This window comes from Mesoplodon densirostris, chromosome 10 (assembly GCF_025265405.1).
Source record: "Mesoplodon densirostris isolate mMesDen1 chromosome 10, mMesDen1 primary haplotype, whole genome shotgun sequence".
Classification (NCBI taxonomy): domain Eukaryota; kingdom Metazoa; phylum Chordata; class Mammalia; order Artiodactyla; family Ziphiidae; genus Mesoplodon; species Mesoplodon densirostris.
Window position 1 is genome coordinate 106,204,978 of NC_082670.1, and position 25,406 is coordinate 106,230,383.

The window sequence follows — 25,406 nt, forward strand, 5'->3', positions numbered from 1 at the left end:
AGGGCCCCGTGCTCTGAGCACAGTAATTATGTTTCTGTGCAGGTGCTTATCTGTTTTTCTTTTCTAAAAATTGAGATATAAGCGATACATAACATTATTTTAGTTTCAGGTGTACAATGTAATGATTCAATATACATATATACAGTGGGCCCTCCATGTCTGTGGGTTCCATATCCATGGATTCAACCAACTGTGGATCAAAAATATTAGAAATATTCCAGAAAGTTTCAAAAGCAAAATGTTAATTTGCCGTGTGCTGGCCACTGTTTACACGGAATTCATGCTGTATTTATAACTATTCACATAGCATTTACATTATATTAGGCATTATAAGCGATCTAGAGATGACTTAAAGTATATGGGAGGATGTGTGTAGGTTACATGCAACTACTACACCATTTTACATAAGGGGCTTGAGCATCCTCGGATTTTGGTAGCCACAGGGATCCTAGGATCCTAGAACCAATCCCCTGTGGATATCAAGGGAGACTGCATGATGAAATGATCAGCACAATGGCCAGTTAGCATCCATCTACCACTTACAGTTACAATTTTCTTTTCTTGCCATGAGAACTTTTTAAGATCTACTCTCTTAGCAACTTTCAAATATACACTACACTTTTGCTAACTATCATCACCATGCTGTAAGCTGATCTGTTTTTCTGATGAGCCCGGGCCCTTAACCGTGACAGGATGCTTTTCATCCCAGGATAACCACCACATCCGCTACGACTTCCTTTTGAGAGCTTGCTGGTGTAGTGGGATGGGCCTGGGGTCTGGAGTCCTGGCGGGAGGGTATCAGTAAAAGGGGAATTAACTTCACAGGGTTGGTGTGAACATGCCCCACTCTGGGCCCGACACGCAGCAGCTGCTGGACGCCCCCCGGTCCCCACCTGCCGCCGCCGCCACGCCCACAGCCCCCTGACGGGGACTCACCTTTCCGCAGGCATGGCAGTGGTGGCGCCTCAGGGTGAGAGAGAAGTCACAGCCGCAGTTCATGCACATCATCACGTGTGTGACAGGCACTAGGGTCGGGGGCCTCTCCCCCAGGCTGACCCCCAGCCTCTCCCGTATCTGGAACAGCGGAATTCGGCAAGCAGTGGGGTCAGGAGACCAACTGGATGGGTAGCCCCCTACCCCATACGGGGTGTGCACGTGTGTGGGCGGGGGGGACTCCACTTCTACAGGCTCCCCTGCAACCCCCAGGGAGCTGACCTCGGTTACAAACAGAGCCGTGGGTGCCAGGCTCTGGGCTGCACAGTGATCACCCTGAGCCGGGCACGGGGAGGACCCAGGGTCCTGAAGGAAGGAGATGCGCAGCCTCGTGGGTGTGCAAGGGCCCCAGGGAAACCCAGGTCTGTGAGACGGATGCCCCAGAAAGCCCGCTCACCTCCACGCTGTGCTGGAAGGCAGCCAGGGCCTGGGCCTTGTAATCCTCAGGGAGGGCTCTGCTCAGACAGCTGTGCCACTCGTCCCTCTCTGCACAGGAGCTGCGGGCACGAGCTGGAGTGAGCGAGGGGTGCACAAGGGCTCTGCCTTCCGCCCTCTGGGGATGGAACACGTCCTGGGGGCCCCCGCCCCCTCCCCCACGCCAGAGCCTCTCTCCCCCATGCCTGAAACCCCACTGGCCAGCCCAGCCACCCGCCAGACGGGCCAAGGCTTGCACCGCGGCACCTCTGCTTCCGAGCAGGCGGCCCCAAACGTTACTTGTCTTCGGGCTCTGCCTGTAACAACGGAACATCCAACACTGCTCCTCTAACTCCCAGGGCTGTTGTAGGGACCAAATGACACGTGTGGTGTGGAGGACTCTGTCGAGGACAACAGCACCGTGCAAAAGCAAGGGGTCCCACACTTTAGGAGGGCAGGCTGGCAGGGGGCTGAGGGCCGGGTACCACTGGGAGGGTGGGTGGATAAATGCTGGCAACGGCCACCGTCCCACTCTCTCCATCTTCCTCCTCAGTTTCCCACACAACTTCCCACTCACTCATCCAAAACGAAGACTTCCCATCCCCGCTCCGAGCCCGGCAGGGTCTCCTGAGTGGTGAGAGCCACACCTGGCCTGAGCCGCCCCAGAGCAGCTTCAGGGTGGAAATTCTCACAGAGCCCCCTAGATGTCGTTCCCACCCCATACGAAGTGTACGGACTCAAACCAGAAGAAGGGACCAGTTTGGCCTGGGAGGGAGGGCGGTGGGCAGCCAGACGCCACATCCCTAGAAGGAGATGCACGAGCCCCCTGGAAGCTTCAGCGTGAAGTATCTGGGGCTAGCAGGAAGGTGACCGGCCTGACAGTGACAGTGGCTCCTTGAGGCCACTGGCCAAAGGGCAGTGCCTCTGCCTAGGAGAGATGGGCAGCCCCACCTGAAGGGCTGAGCGTGGCCTGTCACTCTCCTCACTTCACGGCTGGGCAAAAGGAAACCATACCCTGGGCCTCCTCATGCCCCTGATTTTACCTAGAGATAAGGAGAGGAGAGGCCATGGAAACCCACCCAGGCATCACCTCCTCCAGGAAGCCTTCCCTCACTTCCCCAGATGGAGGGGTCACTCCTTAGAATTTCCAAGGCTATTTCCACCCCCTCAGGCAGTAGATAGGAGTGGAGAAGTGCTCTGGCTCACACAGTCCTGCGTTTGAACACCAGTTCTGCCTCACATGGATGTGGAACCCCTCTCTAGGCCTCAACTCCCTGCACATGGGAGGAGCTGCAGGCCCCACCTCCAGGGGTGGTGCTGAGGATCCGAGGAGGCGCCTGACACCTGGCAGGTGCCCAGGGCATGTCACCTTTGTCATCACTACTATTACAGCAGTTATGCTCTGCTAGGTCATAACTTTCCAACCCGTAAAGTGGGCTCTTCTGAGCAAATCAAGGCTTAGACAGTTTGTATCCTCAGCACAGGACTGGGCACTGAGGACGGGAAAGCGCATCTATGAGAGAGTGTGTGCGTCAGGCCGGAAGTCCCATCCCACACCCAGAACCACGCCCACAAAGGGACCTGATGCCGCCCGGGTCACACGCTGGCTGGGAGGGAAGACACCCCAACCTGGGGAACTCTGTACCCCTACTGTGCCCAGAAAGGCCCCTGGCAGGATCCCCCGCTCCCTGGTTTCTGAGCGCCCCCTCCGCACCCCGGCTTGACCTGGCGTTGCCCTGAAAGAGGGAGGAGGGAGCCCTTTCTCTGCCAGAAGCCAGCGAGGAGGGGTCCCCGGGGCAGAGCTCGAGGGCCTGAAAGAAAACGGCCATCTCTGATAGAAAGGCCTTACTCCCAAACAGGGAAGGTAAAATGATGAATGCTCACTCCTTATTTTTCTCTCACTCTCCAGACCTGGAAGGCTAAACGCAGACCATTTTGTGAACTAAGGTGCACTATGCACTTTTCACTGACTGTAACTTTTCTTACTGCTGCAAAGACCCGATAATCCTTAGGGTTTTACAACGATGAGATATTTTTATATTTAAGCAACGGGCTCTGGAAACCCCTGAGATTCTATGTAAAGTTTTATGTGTATGCTCATTTTTTTTCTGGGGAGAGAAGCCATAGTTTTACCAGATTCTCCAAGAGGTCTGTGATCCAAAAAAGAACAAGAAATAATGAAAAGACAAAAGTCCTTTACCCAAAAGGATACCGAAATAAAAATGACACCGCTTCCAGCACCTGTTATTCCACATGTTCGCGCCAGCAAAACCCTGCCCCTTCTGCCCCAGACCGCCCCCCCTCTCCCCTCCTCCTACCTTGCAGACAGGGTCAGGCAGGACTCGGAAGTCTCGATCTTCAGGGCATAGGGCACTTTCTCCATCACAGGGCGGCTGACCTGGAAACCAACAGCGGCCCCTCAGGATGGGGGTGGGAGGGGTCCTGCCACTGCCCCACTCTGAGCCTGAGTTTCCTCACTGTAAAGGGCAAACCCTTCTTACGTGGAAGATGGGGGGTGTGTGTTTGTGTGTGTGTGTGTGTTTGTGTGTGTGTGCGCGCACGCGTGCGGTGAGGGCTCGGCTGCCGACTCCAACTCTGTGGCCACCAGCCCACACCCAGGAAGGCTACGAGCAGCCCTCTTAGAACCCATCGTCCTGGACAAGTACCTGTCCAGTGGCCACCCTCCCTCACGGCCTCTGTCACAGACTCCTGAGCAGAAGCTTTGGTTCAAAAAGGGAAGCCGCCTCCCAGCTAAACAGGTGCTTCCCTTCCCCTTCGCCAGGTTAGGAGCCTCAGGAGCAGGAAAGCCCCTGCAGGGCTCCTACAGCTCTTTCCCTCCCGTCCCTCCACCCTCCCAAATGACAGCCCGCACCCAGTTCCCCCACTTGAGGGCTCCCCTCTCTGACCCTGTCCCCACGCTGGGCTGGAATTAACTTCCTAAAACTTCCTGCTGGGGCTTCCCTGGTGGCACAGTGGTTGAGAGTACGCCTGCTGATGCAGGGGACACGGGTTCGTGCCCCGGTCCGGGAAGATCCCACATGCCGTGGAGCGGCTGGGCCCGTGAGCCATGGCCGCTAGGCCTGCGCGTCCGGAGCCTGTGCTCCACAACGGGAGAGGCCACAACAGGGAGAGGCCCGCGTACCGCAAAAAAAAAACCAAAACTTCCTGCTCATTGAGAATCCCCATCAGCTCCCAACCAGCCCCGTATTTGGGACCCAAGTTACAGCAAGTGAGGCCACAGCTGTGTCACCTTCCCTTCTCTCCAAGCTCACCCATGAGAATGTCCAGCTGGGCTGGCATCTCTCTCACATTTAAGAAACATCTGCCACTTGAATAGGTATTTGCACTCCCATGTACATTATTCACAGCAGCCAAAAGGTGTAGGCAACCCAAGTGTCCATGGATGGATGATGGGTACACAAAGTGTGGTCTACACATACGATGGAGTATTATTCAACCTTAAAAAGGAAGGCGATTCTGACACTTGCTACCACATGGATGAGCCTTGAGGACATCATGCTCAGTGAAGTAAGCCAGTCACAAAAGGACAAATATCGCATACGATTCCACTTATATGAGGTCCCTAGAGTAGCTAAATTCATAGAGACAAGAGAGTAGAATGGTGGCTCCCAGCGCCTAGGGGAGGGGGGATGGGGAATTAGTGTTTAATGGGGACAGAGCTTCACACTGGCAAGATGAAAAGATTTCTGGGCTGGATGGTGGCAGTGTCAGTACAAGAACGTGAATGTACCCGATGCTGTCAAATGTACACTTAAAAACGGTTCGTTTATATTATGCATATTTTACCACAGTTGAAAAAAAAACACCTGCTTGTTTCCTCCCTCCAAGCCTTTCCTTATGCATTTCCCTCCTCCCAGGACCCCCTCCTTCTCTCCCTTCCCTATTTGTCCAAATATTATCCACTCTAAGGGACTCGGCTCCCCCGCCCAGGAGGCCTCCCTCACCCTCACTCTCCCTAGACTACCTACAACAGAATCCTGCTGTAACTCACAACCCAGACTCCCTCACCTCAGCTCGTCTGTGAGCTCCACAAGCAGGGCTGTGTCTCTGCCTCCCCTGGGGTCCCCCCGCCCACCCCAGGGCACCCACCCCAGGTATCTACCTTCATGCTGGCCACCGCCAATGCGTTCTTCAGCCGGTACTTCCCATCCTTCTGGGGATACGTGTACAGGAGCACATCACTCATCTGGGGAGAGGGGAACCCCATCAGACATGTCTTGGCCCCAGAAGGCTGTGCTGGGTGTGGCCTGGAGCATCACTGAGCAGAGGCATCTTGCATTCCCCGTGACCCACACAGGAGAGCAAAACCACTCTGGGCTGAAACGGGACACCCTTCCCCGCAATTCCACTCTGACATAAACACCCAGGAGGAACAAATGCAGATGCCCACAAAAAGTCAGGTATGGGGGGCTTCCCTGGTGGCGCAGTGGCTGGGGGTCCGCCTGCCGATGCAGGGGACACGGGTTCGTGCCCTGGTCCGGGAGGATCCCGCATGCCGTGGAGCAGCTGGGCCCGTGAGCCATGGCCGCTGAGCCTGCGCGTCCGGAGCCTGTGCCCCGTAACGGGAGAGGCCGCAGCAGTGAGAGGCCCACGTACCGCAAAAAAAAAAAAAAAAAAAAGGCAGGTATGGGAATGTTCCTAGAGTCTTATTCATAACAGTCCCAAAGGAAAACAACCCAAACGTCCATCAACAGGTGACTAGACACAGAAACTGTGGTTCATTCACACCTCACAGCCACACAGTAACCACAGAGCAGACAGATACATGCCTGTTGACAGGGCTCAACCTCCAACACATGCCAGGGAAAGAAGCCAGACTCTGGAGTACACGCTGCTTCATAACATTTATATGAAGCTCCAGAGCAGGCAAAACTAACCTATACTGATGGAAACAAGGCCAGTGGTTGCCTGGGGTGGGGGTGGGGGAAGGTGCCTGACAAGGGGCACAGGGGAACTTTCTGGGAGCTGGATATGTTCTGTACCTTGACCCAGGTGGTGGTCACATGATGATATACAATTGTCAACACATACTAACACGTACATTTAAAATTGATGCATTTAACTCTATATAAATTAAGCCTCAGGGACTTCCCTGGTGGTCCAGTGGTAAAGAATCCACCTTCCAATGCAGGAGACACAGGTTCAACCCGTTCGGGGAACTAAGATCCCACATGCCGTGGGGCAACTAAGCCCGCATGCCACAACTACTGAGCCCACGCGCCTCAACTAGAGAGAAGCCTGCACAACTAGAGAGAAGCCCACACGCTGCAACGGAAGATCACGAATGCTGCAACAAAGATCCCACGTGTCGCAACTAAGACCCAACACAGCCAAAAATAAAAATAAATAAATAAAATATTAAAAATTAATTAATTAATTAATTAAGCCTCTACCAAGCAAAGTGAAGGAAGGAAGGGAGGGAAGGGGGAAGCTCCTTGGGGACAGGGAGCTGGTGTATTCTATTCACTGCCGTACCTCCAGCAACGCAGTAGGTGCTCAATTAATATTTGTTGAATGAACAACTGAAGCTTCCTGCCCCAAAGCAGGGCAGAGATGAAGAAACATAAGGAAAGTCACTTCTCCTCCGGAGAGAGTGTTTCTGTTTGGCTAAAAGTTTACAGCTTGAAGAGCCGACGTCACGCTCTGGGTGGGGCTGTGGGCCGTCAGTCCTGACCCTGCTCTGCAGCAGCTCTGTGACTATGGACAAGCCGTTGCCCTCTCTGAGCCTCAGCCTCCTCACCTGCCAAGCGGAGGACATCCCCACCCCCACATCACTACAAACATTGACAGTGGCCCCCAGTGAGCCCCTATGCGTGGGAGCCAAGGCAGACTAGGGGTGTCCTGAGGATAGAACAGGACAAGGCATCTCGGGGTCTGAAATGGAGCAAGAACTCAGGATTTACACTCCTCTCCCTGCAGACAGAGTCTGCTGAGGGGACAGAATGGGTGAGTTTTCCTGCCACCAGCTCTCCTGGCACTTCTGGCCAGGGTGGTACGGGAGAACCGACCTGGGCACTGAGCTGCTGTGTGACCTCAGGCAAACCCTTCCTCTCTCTGGGCCTCACTGTCTAAACATAGTTGGAATAGACAAGGGTTGGCAATTTTTTTCGTAAAAGGCCGGATAGTAAATATTTCAGTTTTTGTGGGCCAGATGGTCTCTGTCGCAACTGCTCAACTCAGTTACTACAGCCTAAAAGCAGCCACCGACAATCATAAAAGAATGCGTGAGGCCACGTTCCAATAGACCTTTCTGAACAAAACAGGCAGTAGGCCGACCCCTGGGTCAGAGGAACCTTCAAAGCCCCTTCTGGCTCTGTTCTTCTAACAGTGACAAGAACTACTGGCCATTCCACATGCACTCCCGGGCAGACCAGGTGCTGGGCTAAGTGCCCAGAATGATCTCAGTTCATCCCCCAGCAATTCCCTCAGGCAGGTGCTGTTATTATCATCCCCATTTCACAGAGGGAGAAACCGAGGCACAGACTGGCTAGACAACCTCCCAGGATCACAAAGCTCATCAGTGGCAGAGCCAGGGTCACGAGTAAATGAGGGTGCCTCCAAGTGTGTGCAGGGTAGTGTGTTGGTGGTAGCCACACCCCGCCCACCCTGGGGAACCCGCCTGTGTCACTACCACAGCAGTTCCAGCCTTCCTGCGGCTGCCCCTTGAGCCCCTGCTGCCATGGCAATGCCACGAGCACCCAGGGCTCTATGAGTGGTCCAGGACCACGCTGCCTGCCTTGCACTGCAGCACCAGCCAGCCAGAGGGAGGGGTTCTCACGGGAGGTGACAGGTGGCTGTGAGGAGGGAACAGAGGGAGAAGAGCCTCTAAGCTCGACGCCCCTCGTGCTCTGTGAGGAGTGGAGTGACCCACTGAGGTCGGGCTGGGGCCTCGGGACACGTGCCACAGAGGCTCCCCAAACCCTGATGGGCAGCCGCAGACGTGCCGCTTCGGTTAGGCTCAGGATTCCCCTGCTCAGGACCATGAGCCCTCTCTGGAATTCAGTCCCCAAGTGGCAGAGGGTCTATCTGAGGCCTGGTGTAGACCCAGCTCGTGAGTGGAAGAGCCCACCTGCAGCCAATGACTCCACAAGACTCACAGAGGTCCTCCAGACACACCACGCTCCTCCCGCCTCTACGTTTGCTTATGCTATTCCCGTTCCTCCAATGCCCTTTCTTTGTCGGCCTGTTCCTACACACTGACTCAGAGCCTCTCTCCTTTTACTCTGCACACGATTGTAACAAAGTGTAAGGAGGCTGTTAGGGCAGCCACAACTGACAGCAACAAGAGATGACAGCTAACAGCGAAGGAGCAGAGAGAAAAATTACATCCAGCAGAGAGAAGAACTTAAAAGGCAAAACAACTCGCAGGGCGGAGGGAGCCGGGTCTCAGGACTGGGGCAAAGGGCTGCCTGTAGCTCAGTGACCTGGACGTTCCCTGGTGTCCCAGACTGTGGCGGTCAATCGTCAAAAATGTTACGTATATCCCATCCTGTGCACAGTGGAGAAAGGGCTGGGCTTGGGTCACAACCCTGGTTCCCTTCTGGACCTGCCACCGACCTGCGGGGAGATCCGGCCAAGTCAACCCTCCTTTCTGGATCTCAGTTTTCTCTCTTGTTAGATAAGGCAGTTGAACAGCTATTCCCGGTTTAAGAACGTCTTGGTTTTAGGATGGACACCTGGGTAATTAAATTTTGGCAAAATCCCCCTCAAAATCGTTCAAGTAATACATTAGGGATGGGTTGTAAAGCCCTCAGCTTTCTGGAAAGCTCGGCTATTCAGAATGATCCGCCCCCTAAGGATTAGGCTCTGGTCTAGTCTCCCCTTTGCTTCCAGCCGTCCTTGAGTACTGCCCCAGAACACCTTACAGAACTTGACACTCCTGGGGCCTGGATGGGGGCCAGGTACTTACCAGAAACAGGTGTCGGGGGCGTCTGTTTTTCCCTGTTACTTTCATCAGTGTCCCTTCCTTCAGAAACTCCTGTGGGGAGAGAAGCAGACCTCCGTGGTCAGGCTGACACCCCACTATGTCCTGGAGAAGGGTCGGGGAGGCCCTTTAGTGGGAAACAAATTACGGTGCCTCTCAGAGTACCAGAGAGCAACCTGGGGGGGAATTCCCAGCTTAGGAGACGTACTCCGTGTTTGGTGGAGCAGCTCTGGGGACAGGCACCTGGCCTTTCAGGAGCATCCACCTTGAATTACACCAACCCCAGACACCGTCTGGCCACAGAGTGGTCCAAACAATGACTCGCTTGCTGGTTCGCTACCACAAGGGGTCCAATTGGAACAGAGCCTTTGAAAGTTTGCTAAAACAGCTGAAGACCTGTGAACAGTTGCTACAGCCCCCTCAATTCTGGACGATACAAATAGATGTTTAATAAATATTCACTAAACTGATGACTCGGGCCAAAACATTAGGTGTGATTCTACACCTAAGTGCAATCTCTCATTCCTTTGTTCCTTGTCCTTCATGGACTGGAATAGGTAATAAACACATTTTTGACTATTCTTGAGCTGAGTTTTTTTTTTTTTTTTTTTTTTTTTTTTTTGTGGTACGCAGGCCTCTCACTCTTGTGGCCTCTCCCGTTGTGGAGCACAGGCTCCGGACGCGCAGGCTCAGCGGCCATGGCTCAGGGGCCTAGCCGTTCCGCGGCATGTGGGATCTTCCCGGACCGGGGAACGAACCCGTGCCCCCTGCATCAGTAGGCGGACTCTCAACCACTGCACCACCAGGGAAGCCCTTGAGCTGAGTTTTATGTTTTCCATTTGGAAGCTTAAAAGTGGGTAAATTTGTCTCTTAAAAAATGTGATTTCTAAATTTATTTATTTATTTTTGTCTGCACTGGGTCTTCGCTGCTGTGCGCGGGCTTTCTCTAGTTGCGGCGAGCGGGGGCTACTCTTTGTTGTGGTGCAAGGGCTTCTCACTGCGGTGGCTTCTGTTGTTGCAGAGCATGGGCTCTAGGTGCGCGGGCTTCAGTAGTTGCAGCATGCAGGCTCAGTAGTTGTGGCTTGCGGGCTCTAGAGCACAGGCTCAGTGGTTGTGGCGCACGGGCTTAGTTGCTCCGTGGCACGTGGCATCTTCCCAGACCCGGGCTTGAACCTGTGTCCCCTGCATTGGCAGGCGGATTCTTAACCACTGCGCCACCAGGGAAATCCCCCAAAATGTTACTTTTAAAATGCTTTGTTGGGGTTCCTGAGAGATGTTTTCCCTGATTTCCCAGCAACTGGACTAAACTAAGAATACTGGTGTCTCTTTTTCTCAGAGGGACACGGAACCCAAATGGCACTGTTTCTTTAAAGGCCCTGAAAGCAGAAAACCCCAGGGGAGGCAGCTGGGGGACCTGGGGAGCCCAGCAGAGCCCTTGCCCTCCCCACACCCTCCTGGGTGAACGGCACCTGCAGCCAGGCCTGCCTGGGGCCAGCCCAGCTGAACAATGGGGCTTATCAAGGCCTCGCCTGCCTGCCGGGCTGCCCCTTGCCCTTGCCCTTGCCCTTGGCAGCGGTGGTGGCACTCACCCTTCCTGGCTGGAGGAGGTCCCCTTGGCCCCGAACGCTGTGCTCAATGTGGACCAGCTTCTGTAGGTTTTCCTGCGGGCGGGAGCAGGGCGAGGGGGAGATGGTCAGGACGCCTCATCTCCTCTGTAAGGAGTGGCATTGTTTCCACTTCAAAGGAGGAAATGCAGCCCAGAAGGGACTTGCTCCCAATCTGACCTCCTGTCGGTGGCAGGACCGGGAGTTGAGCCTGGGTCTGCAGGATGCCACCTGTGCGGACTGCCTACCAGCAGGCTTGTCTCTCTGGGCCTGGGGTCTGACACTGCCATCTTTCTGCATGCCATGGAGATGGTCACATGGCCTCGCTGTGCCGTCCGATACCCATTTGTCTCCCGGCCTCTGCTCCTACTCTAGCCTGTGTCCCCCGTAACGCCTGGAGCACCCGGACCTCAATAACCCAGAGGTGACAGATGTCCAAGGCCGGACTGGCTCTGTGGGCTTGCGCCCTTTGCGGGGGCGGGGGGCGAGCAGGGCCTGAGAGAGAATAACCAAAAAACCGTAGCACCGGTGGAGGAAATGCTCCGTGCTCCCTCAAGAAAAACAAGTGTGCTGGGAGCTAGCTCCCTGTCGGTCCCTCACTGGGAATCCACAATACGAAAGGTGACATGCCCCCGGGCCTATGCACAGCATCCCGTAAAATTAGAAATGACAAGCACCTAACCCACGGGGCACATGCCCCTTAACCTTTTGCAGGGTTGTTTCTAAAGTCAATGAACGAGGTGAAAATTGTGTGTAGAGAAAACGTCTTGAATTTCAGGCCTTGACACTGTCCCCAGTTTAGGGCATAAAATCCTACCCATTAAAAATGTATATAAGTTGTTCCACTTCTGCTTATCATGTAGGAGCTGCAAGGAAACCATGCCCCCAACCTAACAGGGAGAAAAAGCCATATTGTCTGCAAAAGCATAACTCTTCTTATGTCTATGGGAGAGGTGGGGTCCCAAGGCCACTGGGTGAACTGAGTCCCAAAGACAGACCACAGCCCCACCATGGAAACACAAGAGGAATGAGCTATTCTGCCTTTGGCAACACATGGGGAGGAGGTGGTCGGCATAAAAAAGATGAGAAGAAAGCAGCTAAAATGTTAATAGGTTCTTAAAGGTCAGGTGTGGGCTGGTGGGACAGTTCAGGCTAACAGGAAGCCCCAGCCACAAGGGGCATCTGCAGTCACTTGCAAGCTCTTTTCCAGTAGTTTCTGCCAGGTACTTACAAGGAAGACTGGGGCCAGAGAGAACCCCCTCTTGGTGGTGAAGGCAAGCAGGCTACCACTGGGGGCTGGAATAAAACCCTGCCCATTTCCACAGGCCCCTCTCTGGTACAAAACCCTTCAGCCACTGGGGGAGGTGGGGCAACCCTCCCACTCCCAGAGCCCAGGCAAAGAGCCACCCACTGCTTCTGGGGAAAGGGCAGAAGCAAAAGCTATCTGTTCCAAGAAGAGGTGGGTAACCTCTCAGGCCCAGGATTGTGCACCAACACAAAGCAGAAACCTGTCAAAGACCCGCCACAGACTCACAGCAGAGTTCTGCCACCATGCAGAGGAGGGGCAGGAATGCTGAGAGAGCCTGGCTCACAGGCCCTACTTAAGACTGAGGCTTGTCCAGGAGAGCTGTGACCTACGAGCCTAGCACTGAGTAAGAGGAAACAGCGGTCTACCCCTGAGAAGGGGAAGGGGCAAGAACAAAGAGATCTCCAAAGATGGAGCAGGAACATGAGAAAAACTCGCCAGCACCTCAGGCCCAACAAACAGCATCAGGTAACGGCAGCCCCCTTCTGGAGGAGCATGACGTCTGTGGGGCTCTGAAGGCGAGGATGGTGACAACAAAACCTAAACCCAGCTCAACTACTGACTGGATTGATGCAACTCCCACCCTCGACATGAATGGCATGAGTAAAAAAGAAGCATGTCCACTTCTGGAGGTAGACACTATTTCCCCCAGTCTCTACAGTTCTTCTACACATAATATCTGGTATTTGATTAAACATTATGGGAAACACAAAAAACAAGAACAAACCCCAGCTCATTTTCAAGAGATAAAGCATTCAAGAAAACCAGAATGTGAGGTGACACAGAAGTTGGAGCCATCAGACAGGGACATTAGAATAACCACGATTAATATGTTAAAGGAGCTAGTGGAAAAGGTAGACAGCATGCATGAACAGATGGAAATGTGAAAAATAAGAAATGTGGTATCAGAAATGAAGACTTCCTTTGACAGGCTTAACAGCAAACTGAACACAGCTGAGGAATGAATGAATGAACTTGGAGATAAGTAACTTGAGATTCACCAAACTGAAACACAAAGAGAAAATAGAGTGTGGGGGTGGGGAGGAAGAACAGGGCATCCAAGAGAATTTTCCAAAATTAATGAACAACAACAAACCACAGGTCCAGGACGTTTAAGAACACACCCCTCCAAAACACACATACTTAGATATCATAGTCAAACTTCTAAAAGTCAAATGTAAAGAGAAGATCTTGAAGGCAACTAGTAAAAAAGGGACACATTACATAATGAGGATAAATATGAACATTGCAGCAGATTTTTCATCAGAAACTAGGCGGGCCATAAGACAGTGGCATGGCATCTTTAAAGTACTGAAAGAAAATACTGGTCAATCCAGATTCCTATACCCAGGAAAAATATTTTTCAAGAAGGAAGGTAAACTGATCAATTAAATAAATGGATGTTGGATGGCAGGAGCCAGGTTTCTCCCTGTTGGAGTGGAAATTTACAGATAAGCCAGGGAAGGAGGCTGGAATGATCCGTTTGGTAAGAATTAGAGTTGAAGACATCAGTAAGAACTCATATCTAGCTTAATACAGGTGGTTATATATAGAAATAGTTATAGATATGAGTATATACACAGGTTGGTATATACACATTTATTACTTTGCTCTATAGCTAAGAGAATCTAGAAGATATGATACCCCAATAGCAATGAGCAAACCTGGTGCCCAGATCTTGGTTTCTAATACCATTAACCAATTAAAGGAACCAAGCCTCCCTGGAGAAATAGCTGATTCTAGGACTGGGGCAGAAAATATACAACATGAACCTGGAGCATCTTGTAGTGCCAGAAAGTAAGGAAGTGCTCAAAAAATAAATAAACAAAATAAAAATCCCCACCCAAACCCACATCAATGGGGGTATGTGAAAGAGGCACAGGAACCAACTGGCCAGGTTCTCAATGGCCAAAGATGGAACAATTTGAGAAATAAAATAAAGTAGATGGGATTAGAACTCAAACATAAAATAAATATACGTGAATTCTTACTGATATAAATAATTTATTTAGAATTGGTGAATACATTAATAAATGAGAGAGAAGAGACAAATCTCCCTTGCAGAAGAATTCCAGGTAATTTAGGTAGATACTCTGCTCTCAAGGAGAGGGAGCATAATTCCTCATTCCTTAAATGTGGGCTGTGCATAGTGACTTTCCTCCAAAGAGTACGGACAGGGCAGGTGGGGGTGGAACTTTACATGGAGAAATCCGACAAACACAACCTTGGCCAGGTGATCACGGTCAACATCAACAGTCATACAACAGGTTGCCAGTATGTACCCTTCATATGATATGATGAGAGTAGTACTTTCTGTGATCTTCTTCCGCCTAAACTACAAACCTAGTCTCATCATGAGAAAAACATCAGACAAATCCCAACAGAGGGCATCCTACACTATAACTGATAGGTATTCTTCAAAACTGTCAAAGTTATCAAAAACAAAGAAAGCCTGAGAAACTGTCACAGTCAAAGGAGCCTAAGGAAACATGACATCTAAAAGTGATGCGATAAATATTTTAAAATCTTATATGTGCTGGTATAATGTTATAAGTCATAATTCTAGTTATTACTTAAAAATGTATATCTCAGAAATAACTAAATTTCCTTGTCAATTGCATTATTATGAACTTTCATCAAATCTTTAACCGTGGTCATTTTTAAGTCTTTTGTCATTTACAGACAGTTCTGGGTATACTCTGATGCTTTTGCAAAAATGTTCCTATAAAAGGGTTTCATCTTCAAGGAATTCATGGAAAAGACTCTGACAAGTACAGGTTTCTGGTAACTGACTATACTGCTGAACTGAATGAATAAGCATTTTCAGAACTCTAATGGAAAACTGGTGAACTCATAAAAGTGCTAACAAAAGATCAAGATGAAAAAAAAATTAATTACATGGGACTGAGTGAACTGACGAGGATGATTATAATTTTTGTGACTTTCTGTTTGAATAAAAAAAAAAGTCCCACAAGGACTCAGAGGCAAAAAATATACAAATCAATTTCCACTGCAAAGTAAAGGAGCTGTTACAGTGGAGGATTACTGGACAGAATATCAATATTATGACATAGTATGAGTGTGTTTCGTGTTTAGTAATTGCAATCGTTGTTTTTGTTGTGGTCATCCATTTATAATGCTTGGTGTCAGTTTATTTATGTCTTATAAAAATAAAATACAGTGTGTGTGTGTGTGTGTGTGTGTGTGTGTGTGAAAAAAAACCCAAAACCAAAACAAACAAGAAAAATAAAAATAAAAGTGATGCGATATCCTGGATGAGAACCTGGAGAAAACATTAGGCAAAAATTAAGCAAATCTGAATGAACTATGGTCTTTAGTTAATAATGCTACATCAATATTGGTTCTTTACTGTAACAAATGTACCATGCTAATATAAGATGTTCGTAACAGGGGAAACTGTGGCATGCATGCGAACTTTCTGTATAATCTTCTCAATGTTTTCTATACATTTAAAATTGTTCCTGAAAAAGCTCTATTCAGAAAGCAGAATGGTGGTAGCCAGGGGCTGGGGAGAGGTGGGGATGGTGGTGTTTCAGACTGTGTGTTTGATGGCATGTGGGTCCCATTTTGGATTGGTGGGGTGGTGGGATCTGGCTTTTCCTGGAAACCATACCTCCAGCTATGACCTGTGTGAGGAACTGTGGTAATGGTTTGATGTGAGCATAAATCCCAAACGAACGCTGCCCTCCTCCAAGTAGCCTTCGCTGGTCCTCACAAACAATAAGTACTTTCCAGATTCTACTGAAGGCCATCTAGATGCATGGAAGACTTTGCAAAAAGGAGTTCTGGCACCATCAAACATATTTTAATAGGATCACTCTGGCTGCCAGATGGAGAATGGAATGGCAGAGCTGGGAGGTGATGAGGCCTGAGCTGGAGGGGGACCGGGGGGAGGGAGAGGCAGAGCCCCAGTCCATCTTTCAGGAACACTCACAGCCACTGAGTCTGCATCGGGGTTGGGTTATCTGGACCTGCCCGTCCATGGCTCAGGCAGGGTCCTAGCCTGATCCCAGCAGGCGTGAGGTGGAGGCCACTAGTCCAGAGCAGGCCTGGTTCAGTGTCCGCAGGCAGCTGGAGAGACAACGGCCAGCCTGCATCTTGGCGTAGCATCAAGCCTGGCCCTTGGAGAAAGCCAGGAGGGCGTTTGGCCGTGGGCTACTCCAGTTCCTCCTCCAGGCAGGGGCCATGTGCAGGAGCTCGCCACAGGAGGGAAGACACAGCCCTTCCTGACCCAGTTTTTCCTTTTGGAAGCAGAGGCATATCCCTCTCCTAAAGGGAAGTGTAGGCAGCCCAGCCCATCTGCTGCTACGTCATGACAGGGCGCCGACTCCAAAGCACCTCTGTTTTTTGGCTACAGTGAGGGAAATCTCACTGTATGTACAAAATGCCAAAATGACAAAGAGCAGGGAGCTCACGGACACCGGAGGGTCCTGATGACAACAGCGTGTCTGACCCACTGGATTTTGCACCCAGCTGTCTTCAGCCTCCACACTTGCATATGCCTCCACCAGCCACCTTGACTTCTCCCCTCAGACTCTTTTCCGACCGCACCTACACTGTTCCCATCTTCCAACCACGCTGGGTGACCCTCTGAACTCTGACATGTCCGGCACTTTCCCATCTCCATGCCTGTGCCCAGGCCAGGCCCTCTTCCTGGACCACCCTTGCTCCCTCTGCCTTCATGGCACACGCGCAGTCCTCCCTGTGTGGGCTCCTCCTGTATCATTGCTTCTCAGTGATCTCCCTGCTGGAGAGATGACTCCCTTCTCTGAACCTTGTAGCACTTTCTCTCTCTCCCTCACGATGTTTATCATGGTTCTTCATGTCCACGTATTTACTGCTCCACTAAGCTGTGATTTCCTCAAGGGCTGGGATTCACGTCTTAGCTCTGCATCTCCAGACCCCAATACAAGACCTGACATGCAGCAGGGGTCCAAGAGACGTTATTTCCTTTCCCCTATTTCTATCTGCTGATGACTCATTATATGGATGCTCTGCATACCTGCCACAGCAAAGCTGAGCAACAGCTTGGCATACATACCACCATCACTCCCACCTCTCCCTGTGGAAGACATCACTAACCAATCACTGAACTCTTTCCCACTGGTCTAGGACTCGGCCTCAGAATCATTCTTAACACACAGCTCTAGCATATTTACTGCTTTGAAGAGCAGAAAATATGTGGACACAAGTAACTGTGGTAACCACTGGAAAGGAGTTGGGAGGTGGGATAAAACTGGCCATCCTGGACAGAAACGCAGTAAGCATATGATCAGTATCTCCCAAATGCAGAGTTATACACTGTCAGAGCCAGGCGTGCGCTTAGAGCTCACATGTTCTCGTGGATGAACGGCTCTCAAACTTTTGTGGGCCATTTACTTGGGGTTCTTGTTAAAAATGCCTATCTCTGGACCCTATCCCAGAAGTTCCAACTGGGAAGACCTAAGACGTGCCTAGGAATCTGTAGTTTACAGACCACTCCAGGTGCTAACGCAAATGTTCTCAGACCACAGTCTGGGCACTACTTATCAGGTTTGTGCAAGTCTGCAGCCTCCCTCACTATTCAAATAAATGGTGAACTGGAGACCCAGAGAGGGACACACAGTACCTGAGGTCACACAGCAAATGTCAGGGCCAGAACCCGTGGCTCGTTGCAAGATCCCATGAGATAAATGGTTGCCTGCACCCCTCACCAAGAAGTGGGGTATCACAAGGCAGACCTGTGCAGGGTGGAGGGGCTCCTGGAACCTGAAGCCAACGGAAGCTGCCTAGGGCTGGACTTACCCCTTGCTCCATGCTGTCACTGGCGCGGTCTGTGACCTTGGAGATGAGGGTCAGCGCACCTACAGAAAGAAGCAGAGCTGAGCGCTGGGCATCCTGGGGCGGGCCGGGCTAGCTGCCGCCTCCTCGCCTCTCCCCACGCAGGTGCCCCGGCAGGGCCTTGTGTATGGGTGGCACCAATTCTTCCCAGGGCCGCGTCAGGTCACTGGCCCAATCCCAGCTTGGCCACTACTGCCTAAGTGACCTTGACAGTCACGTGACCACCCCGTGCCTTAGTTTCCTTGGCTGTAACTAGAAAATGTTAAAATAGGGACTGCCAGGGCCTCCCTGGTGGCGCAGTGGTTAAGAGTCCGCCTGCCGATGCAGGGGATACGGGTTCGTGCCCCGGTCTGGGAGGATCCCATGTGCCGCGGAGCGGCTGGGCCCGTGAGCCATGGCCGCTGGGCCTGCGCATCCGGAGCCTGTGCTCCGCAACGGGAGAGGCCACAACAGTGAGAGGCCCGCATACCGCAAAAAGAAAAAAAAAAAAAAAAATAGGGACTGCCCCAGCAGGTCGTATGCAGGGAGAGCCACACAGAACTGGGAGGAAACAGGGAGTCTGGGTGAGATTTTTAGACCTGGCACTACCTCCTGTCACTGAATTCTGGTCACCTCCTTCTCCTCCTCTGACTGGACGTCAGCCCATCCCAGGGAGTCCCCATGGTTGAGATGAAGGGGAGTCACCTGGCAGCCCCGGAGGCCTCACGTCCCCCGCATACCCAGCTGGTGGGAGGGGGCTGTGTTGTGTGCCTGGGATCTGGGGTAGAGTCCAGAGTTGGGGAAAGGGACCAAAACAGGAATGTATCCCCTTCCTCTGGGTTCACACCGGACTTACCCTGCGTGTTATCGTACTCAGCCGAGTCCGGGCAAAGGTTATTTAAATAGTCTGCAGACAGAACAAGAGCCAGGAGTCAGTTTGCCCTGGTGAGGCCAGCCCCTCGTGTCCATAACAGGAGCCCCTCTGTCTCCAGAGACGGAATGAGACTTCCAGAAGAATGAGGTGCCCACTCTCTCTTTTGTTAGCCCATCACAAGAACACACTGGCATAAAACTGGGCCCCCAGAATCACTACCAGCATCACGCCCACCACCGCTAGTCATTCATTCACTCATTCCACAAATATTTATTCAGCACCTGCTGTGTGCCTGGCACTGTGCTATGCCAAAGAAGCACACAGTCGGCTGGGGGAGACAGATGTGACCACCAACATGGTAGAGTGGGATGTGTCAGACCCTTAACACATTAACACCTGTAAGGCTTGACACGGGCTGGTCTTGCTCCAGCTACCTCTCCATGCCTCTCGTTTAGTGGGGCAATGTAGGCATTCTTGCTACTTCTTGAACATGCCAAGCTTGCTCAGACCCCAGGGCCTTTGCACTTACTATTTCCTCCACCTGGTACTCTCTTCTTCCAGATCTTCATATCGCTCATGTCCTCACTTCACTGATATCTCTGTTCAATGTTACCTCCTCAGACAAGTCTTCCCTGAGGGATGGATCTAATACAGCATCCCTGTTCCCCTGAATGTCCTTAATCTGCTTTATTTTTCTGTAAAGCTCTTATCATGGACATATTATACTTTTATTTCCTTATTTGTTTGTTCGAGTATAAGCTCCATAGAGTCACAGAGTTTGACTGTTTAATTCACTTCTACCTTTCCAGCATCTAGCACAGAGCCTGGTACATAGTAGGTGATTAATAAATACTGGTTGAATTAGATGAATAAATCCTCCATCTCCTGGCCCTAATGTCTTTTCTTACAGCCTGGTTGGTCCCTGGAGTTACATGCCTATCTCTATGTGTGTACTTCCATCTTCCCCACCAGAGCACCAGCTCCTGAGCCAGGGGTCTCTGTCCATTTAGAAGGCAGTTGCTCAGGACAGAGGTAAGGGTGTTTCTGGGAAGCAGAGGTAGGGGAGGGGATGACATTCCTGGGGGAAGTTTGTACAGAAGGAAGAAATGAGGACCTGGGGCAGAGCCCCAAGAATCACTAACATTTACGGGGCCATGGAGAGTGGCCAGCAGAGATGGAGAGGGAGCGGTCAGAGGCGTCAGAGGGAGGCAGGGAGAGAGTATACCACAGAAGCCCCGGGAGGAAAGGGCTTCGAGAAGCAGGAAGTGGTCAGCGGCAAAGCCACAGAGAGGGCCAGCAGGTCCAAGGGGGAAAACATCCGCTGATTCAAGAGGGCTTTGGTGATAAGACAGCTTTAGGGAAATGAGACCCACTGAGCCAGGGAGGAAATGCAGCCCAGGGGAAGGTGTGAGTTCCTGTGTGTTAGGACGGGAGAGGCTTAAGGGAGACGTAGCAAGTGGCCACTCAGGCAAGTTTCCACGTGGCAGCAGGGGGTCCAAAGCTCAGCCAGAGGGAAGGTGGTGGCTGGGCCTGGCACCTACGCAGGGGGTGACGGCATCCTCCCTCCCACCCCTTCCTGCTACAGTGGGAGGGGAGGTCTCATCGCATACCTTGCCAGGCCTCCCCAACCCCTCTGCAGGTGCTTCCCCTCCCCACACCAGCTCGGTACACCTTGACCTCCTGTGGGGCCCACCTGTGAGGAGCACTTGGTACTGGAACAGGCGCTGAACCACCCTCAGCAGCCGGTGCTTCACGTTCTGGCCACCTCCTTGCTGACTCTGCTGCTCCCAAGAGACAGGAGAACAAAACTCCATCAGAGACCCCTGCCTGAGGTCTCCGGGCTTGCGGCATCCCACATGAGCCTATCCACACATGTTCCCTCCATGCCTTCTCCTGGCCAGGCTGAGCATCTCCAAAAACAGGTTCCCTTCCTCCAAGGTATCCTCCCAGATTAGCACGGCCCCACTCTGACAGTTCATTCTTTCAGGCTCACAGACTGTGCTACATTCAGTTATACGTCGCTCCCAGACCCTGCTTTGCATCTAATGTTAGTGGTAGAAAAAAGTCCCTGATTTTGCTGCCCAGTAACTGGATCCCCAGTTGGTGGTCATTTGTTGGTCACTCCAGTGGCTTAGGGCCCCAGCTTGCTTTGTGCTTCTCTCCTGGACAGAGAAACAGCTACTAAAACTCTCCCCATGGCTGGTGCTCATGAAGTTGTCATCGATGGCCCAATAGGGGATGTTCTGGGTTTTCCCTCCTGCTGGGTCACCCTCTCCTCCCTACCCCCAGGTCTGCCTGTCTGCCCCACTAGGAAGCCCCACTGATTTGCATTAAGCCCTTCCATGCCCACCCCCACATCCTTAGAGCGGGTTCTTGGACTACCGATGACCCACCTCAAATTCTCGGACGGCAGCTGCTAGCCGGGGGGCATGGAGGCAGTTCTCACCCAGCAGACTCAGGTACCTATCAAACTGCTGGATGTGAGCGGCATGGTGCTCAAACTCCTGCTCCCGGGCCAGGAAGACATCAGCCACCTTCTGCTGGCTCTCCCTGCAGCCAAGGAGGGGGCGGACAGGACAGCAAGAACTCAGCCTTGTGACCACACGGTGTTGGACGGTGAAGGCTGGCATTGCATCCCCGGTGGGGATCCCAGGTCGACTCTCCCACGGTTGTTTTACTTTGGGTGAATGACCTAACCCCTCTGTGTCTCAGCTTCCCTACCAGTCAAATGGAGACACCATTTCACATGGTGGGGTTTTTACCCCACCTCCTGCATTCCCCATGGCAATGAGGTGGGGATGGGGGTCCGGGGCCACTCACCAGTGTGACAGCCTCTCCTCCAGCTCCTCCAGGATCCCCTGGTGAAGGTCGCGGATGGGTGGGAGCTCACTCAGGCCATGTCGCAGCTCCTCCCTGGCCAACGTGTCCTTGCCCTCTTGGTCCATCTCATCCAAGGCCCCCATGACAGCTCCATGGAAATCCTGAAACCCCGAGAGGCCTGTTACTCATGAGTCGACTGGACTGAGCACAGTCCCCCAGGCAGCTCCTCCGTGGCTTTGGAGCCCTGGGTACATACTGACGGCACGGGACCTCACACCAGTGTCTCAGACCCTGTGAAATGGGGGTGACAACACGCACCTGGTGATCACAGGTAACTGATGCCCAAGGAGCGCCCCACAGCTCCCAGTATGGAGCAGGTTTAAAGCGTGCTCCGTCCTCCCCTTCCTTGTGGGAACTTGGGGGCACACTCTTCTTTTACAAGATGGGTAAGAAGTTGGGTAATTCCTTCTCTGAAGAAACATACAGCTCTTGCTTTACAATTATCCATCTTTGAAGAGGTTCATGGGCTGTTCTTTCAAAACAAAGTCTAAAGAAACTATAGGCATCTGCTCCCTGGTGTAAAAATGGTGAAGCTGATGACTATGTAAAAACATTCACGTGTAGTGCTAAGAAATCAGGAAGGGGTACAAAGCTGTCTTCCCACCCTAACACAGCTGTGTAAAAAATGAATGAAGGAAAAAGCTGAAAGGGAATGAAATGTAAACAGTTACAGTGTCAGGGGTATGGAATTAGGAATAATTATTTTCCCTTCTTGCCTCTGTTTTCTAAAATTTCTGTATCATGATTACGTACTTTAACAATTAAAGTAAATTTAGGGAGTTCCCTGGTGGCGCAGTGGATAAGACTCTGCGTTCCCAATGCAGGGGGCCTGGGTTCGATCCCTGGTCAGGGAACTAGATCCCACATGCATGCCGCAATTAAGACTTTGCATGCCACGACTAAGGAGCCCATGTGCTGCAACTAAGGAGGCTGCGAGCTGCAACTAAGAAGCCCACCTGCCACAACTCAGGATGTCACATGTTACAACTAAGGAGCTGGTGAGCCGCAACTAAGGAGCCTAAGAGCTGCAGTTAAGGAGCCTGCCTGCCACAACTAAGACCCAGTGCAACCAAATAAATATTTTTTAAAAATTAAAGCAAATTTAATAAACATTAAGATTATAAAGAATGTACGACTTCTTTCTCACAACAAAAATGTCTGATCTTCAAATACACATGTTCTTACATGAGGCCCAGCACTACGGTTTTAAATACATGGACTATCCTGAAACCACCTTGAATCCTGGAGCAATGCACATCAGGTGAATCTCAGCATCAGCAGCCATGGTCCAGCCCAAACCCAGAAGGTGAAGTCACCTTGTCAACATTCAGGAAGGACGACCACTCTGCCTCGTTCAACTGCCTCCCTGCTGGGGAACTCATTACGGGCAAGCCAGTTAGTCCCATTGCTGAACAGTTTTTACTGTTAGAAAAGTTTCTTTACATAGAGATCTGAAAAGGGAAAGTGCCTGAGAGGCAGGGAGGTGGATGGGGCAGACGGAGGCAAAGGAGGAGAGGGAACGAAGAGAGCCAAGAGAGCAGAGGGAGGGGTGCTGATGGAGAGAGCGAGACAGAGAACGGGAGGGGGAGACTCTCTGGCTGCCCCGGAACATCTGTAAAGAGGCCACTGTGCTCCAGGAAGGGCCGCAGATGCGGAGATTGCAAAGGTCCCCACTTCCTCAACACCTCACCCCGTCCTGCATCCGGGAATGGCAGTGGGGGCACGGGGAGGGGGGCCGCCCTGGCTTGCAGTCCCAAGGAGGGGGGATGAGTTGGTCCTGCCTAAGGCCAGCCCTCACCAGCCCCATCACTCAGGTCGGAAACTGGGTGGAGAGAATGTGTGTCCTTAAGTGGAGGCCACACGCTTGAGCCATAATTAGAAACCGAATCGCATTGTACCTGAGCTACCAGAGCCTTTCCTGAAAGCAAGTTTAGGAGGATGGAGAAAGTATGAATGACAGTGAGAGGGCAGCTAGGTGGGGACGGCAGCCAGCAGGTGGTGCTACTGAATTCTTATTTCTGCCCACAGCTGGCTCTGGGACACTTGGGGTCATCCTGAACCTGGAGGGGAGGTTTCTCTGTTGACCATGACCTGGCATGGGAGGGACCACGGGAGGAGAGGGCCCACCCACTCCTCCCTTCGGAGTCTCTGTGTTCACTAGGACCCAGTCTCCAGCCCTGCAGGGTCTTCTCAGCCATGGCATCCCACAGAAAGAGAGAAAAACGTGCTTGATGAGGCTGATAACCCCTCCTGCCTCGCAGCTGGTGGACAGAGGACTTTAACACACCCCCTTATCAGCTCAGTGCCAGGTTCCAGCCCAGCTACCCCAGAAGTGATCACGGGCAAGCTGTCAACCTATCTGAGCCTCAGTTTCCTCACCTGGAAAATGGGGATAACAGTACCACCAAGTATATACAAAGTGAGGCTCCTGAGAGGCTCATCCTGATGTTTGAAACTGCTTTGTAAACTATAAAGCGCTATTCCTACGGCAGCAATGGTTCAATTTTAGATATGACGTCTTCAGAGCGGGGACACATCTGTTGGTTTCCTCCCATGCTTCTGAAATCCAGCAAAGCATGCGACACAGAGGTGTTTTATAATACTTGCTGATGGATGCACTGCAGCGCCCTTATTTACCAGAAAAGGAGGCAAAGCATGCGACACAGAGGTGTTTTATAATACTTGCTGATGGATGCACTGCAGCGCCCTTATTTACCAGAAAAGGAGAGTGAGTCACGGGGGAGCCAAGACCCGAATAGGGTCACCCTGATACGCAGACCACAGCACACAGAAGGGGGTGGAGAGGGAGAGGGAGTGGGAACACGAAGGACAAGCAAAGACAAGGCTGATGGCTGCATTTGCATCACACTCCAGGGAGCTTAAATATTAATGGCTTTGCAAGCTGGCTTCTCATCTGTAATTAATTCTCACTCAACTGACTCAGTCCCAATGGGCAGGACGGCCACCAACAGCATGACTCATTCCTTGAACTGGAGCACAATCGGAATCGTACAGACATCCGTTCTGCAAACTCGCATCGGCTGGAAGCGCGAGGGCCCGCCGCCCCATCCATTGCTCCCTGAACGGTTTCTGCCATCACCGCACCTGGGGGCTTGGCAGCCACCACAGAGGGAGGAAGTGGGTAGAAGATCCGTGGTCCTCATCTCCTTATCACTCAACAAATGTCCTGAGCGCCTGCTCTGCCCCAAGCCCTGAGGGGACAGTGAGAACAGGAGAGACTGCTGTTCTGTCGTCAGAGTTTGCAATCTAGGGGGAAAGCAGTGAGCAAAACGATGACGTCAACACAGGGGTGTAACTGCTGTGACGGGAAAAGCACAGGGGCTGTGCAGACCGCGGGAAGGAGACCCGGCTTAGCTCCAGGGAGGCAAGGCCCACACTGAGACTAGAGGGGGAGTGTTCCAGGTGTGGGGACAGCACATGCAAAGGCCCTGAGGTGGAGGAGGAACCGAGTTGGGTGTGGTTTGCGTGCCGTGCGTGTGTGCACACACACTGCATGCAGGATTGGAGCATGATGACGCTGGAGGGTCAGACAGGACTGACCCCACAGGG

The 25,406-nt window shown here is 52.0% G+C and overlaps 1 protein-coding gene across 1 annotated transcript in view; it reads right to left on the reverse strand.

Annotated features, from left to right (window-relative positions):
* Positions 1 to 25,406, reverse strand: part of FGD5 (FYVE, RhoGEF and PH domain containing 5) — a 115,821-nt gene that overhangs the window by 9,572 nt on the left and 80,843 nt on the right. The window contains exons 6-16 of the mRNA XM_060110327.1: positions 21,777 to 21,937; positions 21,350 to 21,506; positions 20,650 to 20,737; positions 18,939 to 18,989; positions 18,068 to 18,126; positions 10,942 to 11,013; positions 9,338 to 9,406; positions 5,531 to 5,614; positions 3,726 to 3,805; positions 1,391 to 1,490; positions 937 to 1,074 (exon numbers count right to left, since the gene is read on the reverse strand). Coding sequence (XP_059966310.1) covers positions 937 to 1,074; positions 1,391 to 1,490; positions 3,726 to 3,805; positions 5,531 to 5,614; positions 9,338 to 9,406; positions 10,942 to 11,013; positions 18,068 to 18,126; positions 18,939 to 18,989; positions 20,650 to 20,737; positions 21,350 to 21,506; positions 21,777 to 21,937 — 1,059 coding nt within the window. The remainder of the gene's footprint in view (positions 1 to 936; positions 1,075 to 1,390; positions 1,491 to 3,725; positions 3,806 to 5,530; positions 5,615 to 9,337; positions 9,407 to 10,941; positions 11,014 to 18,067; positions 18,127 to 18,938; positions 18,990 to 20,649; positions 20,738 to 21,349; positions 21,507 to 21,776; positions 21,938 to 25,406) is intronic.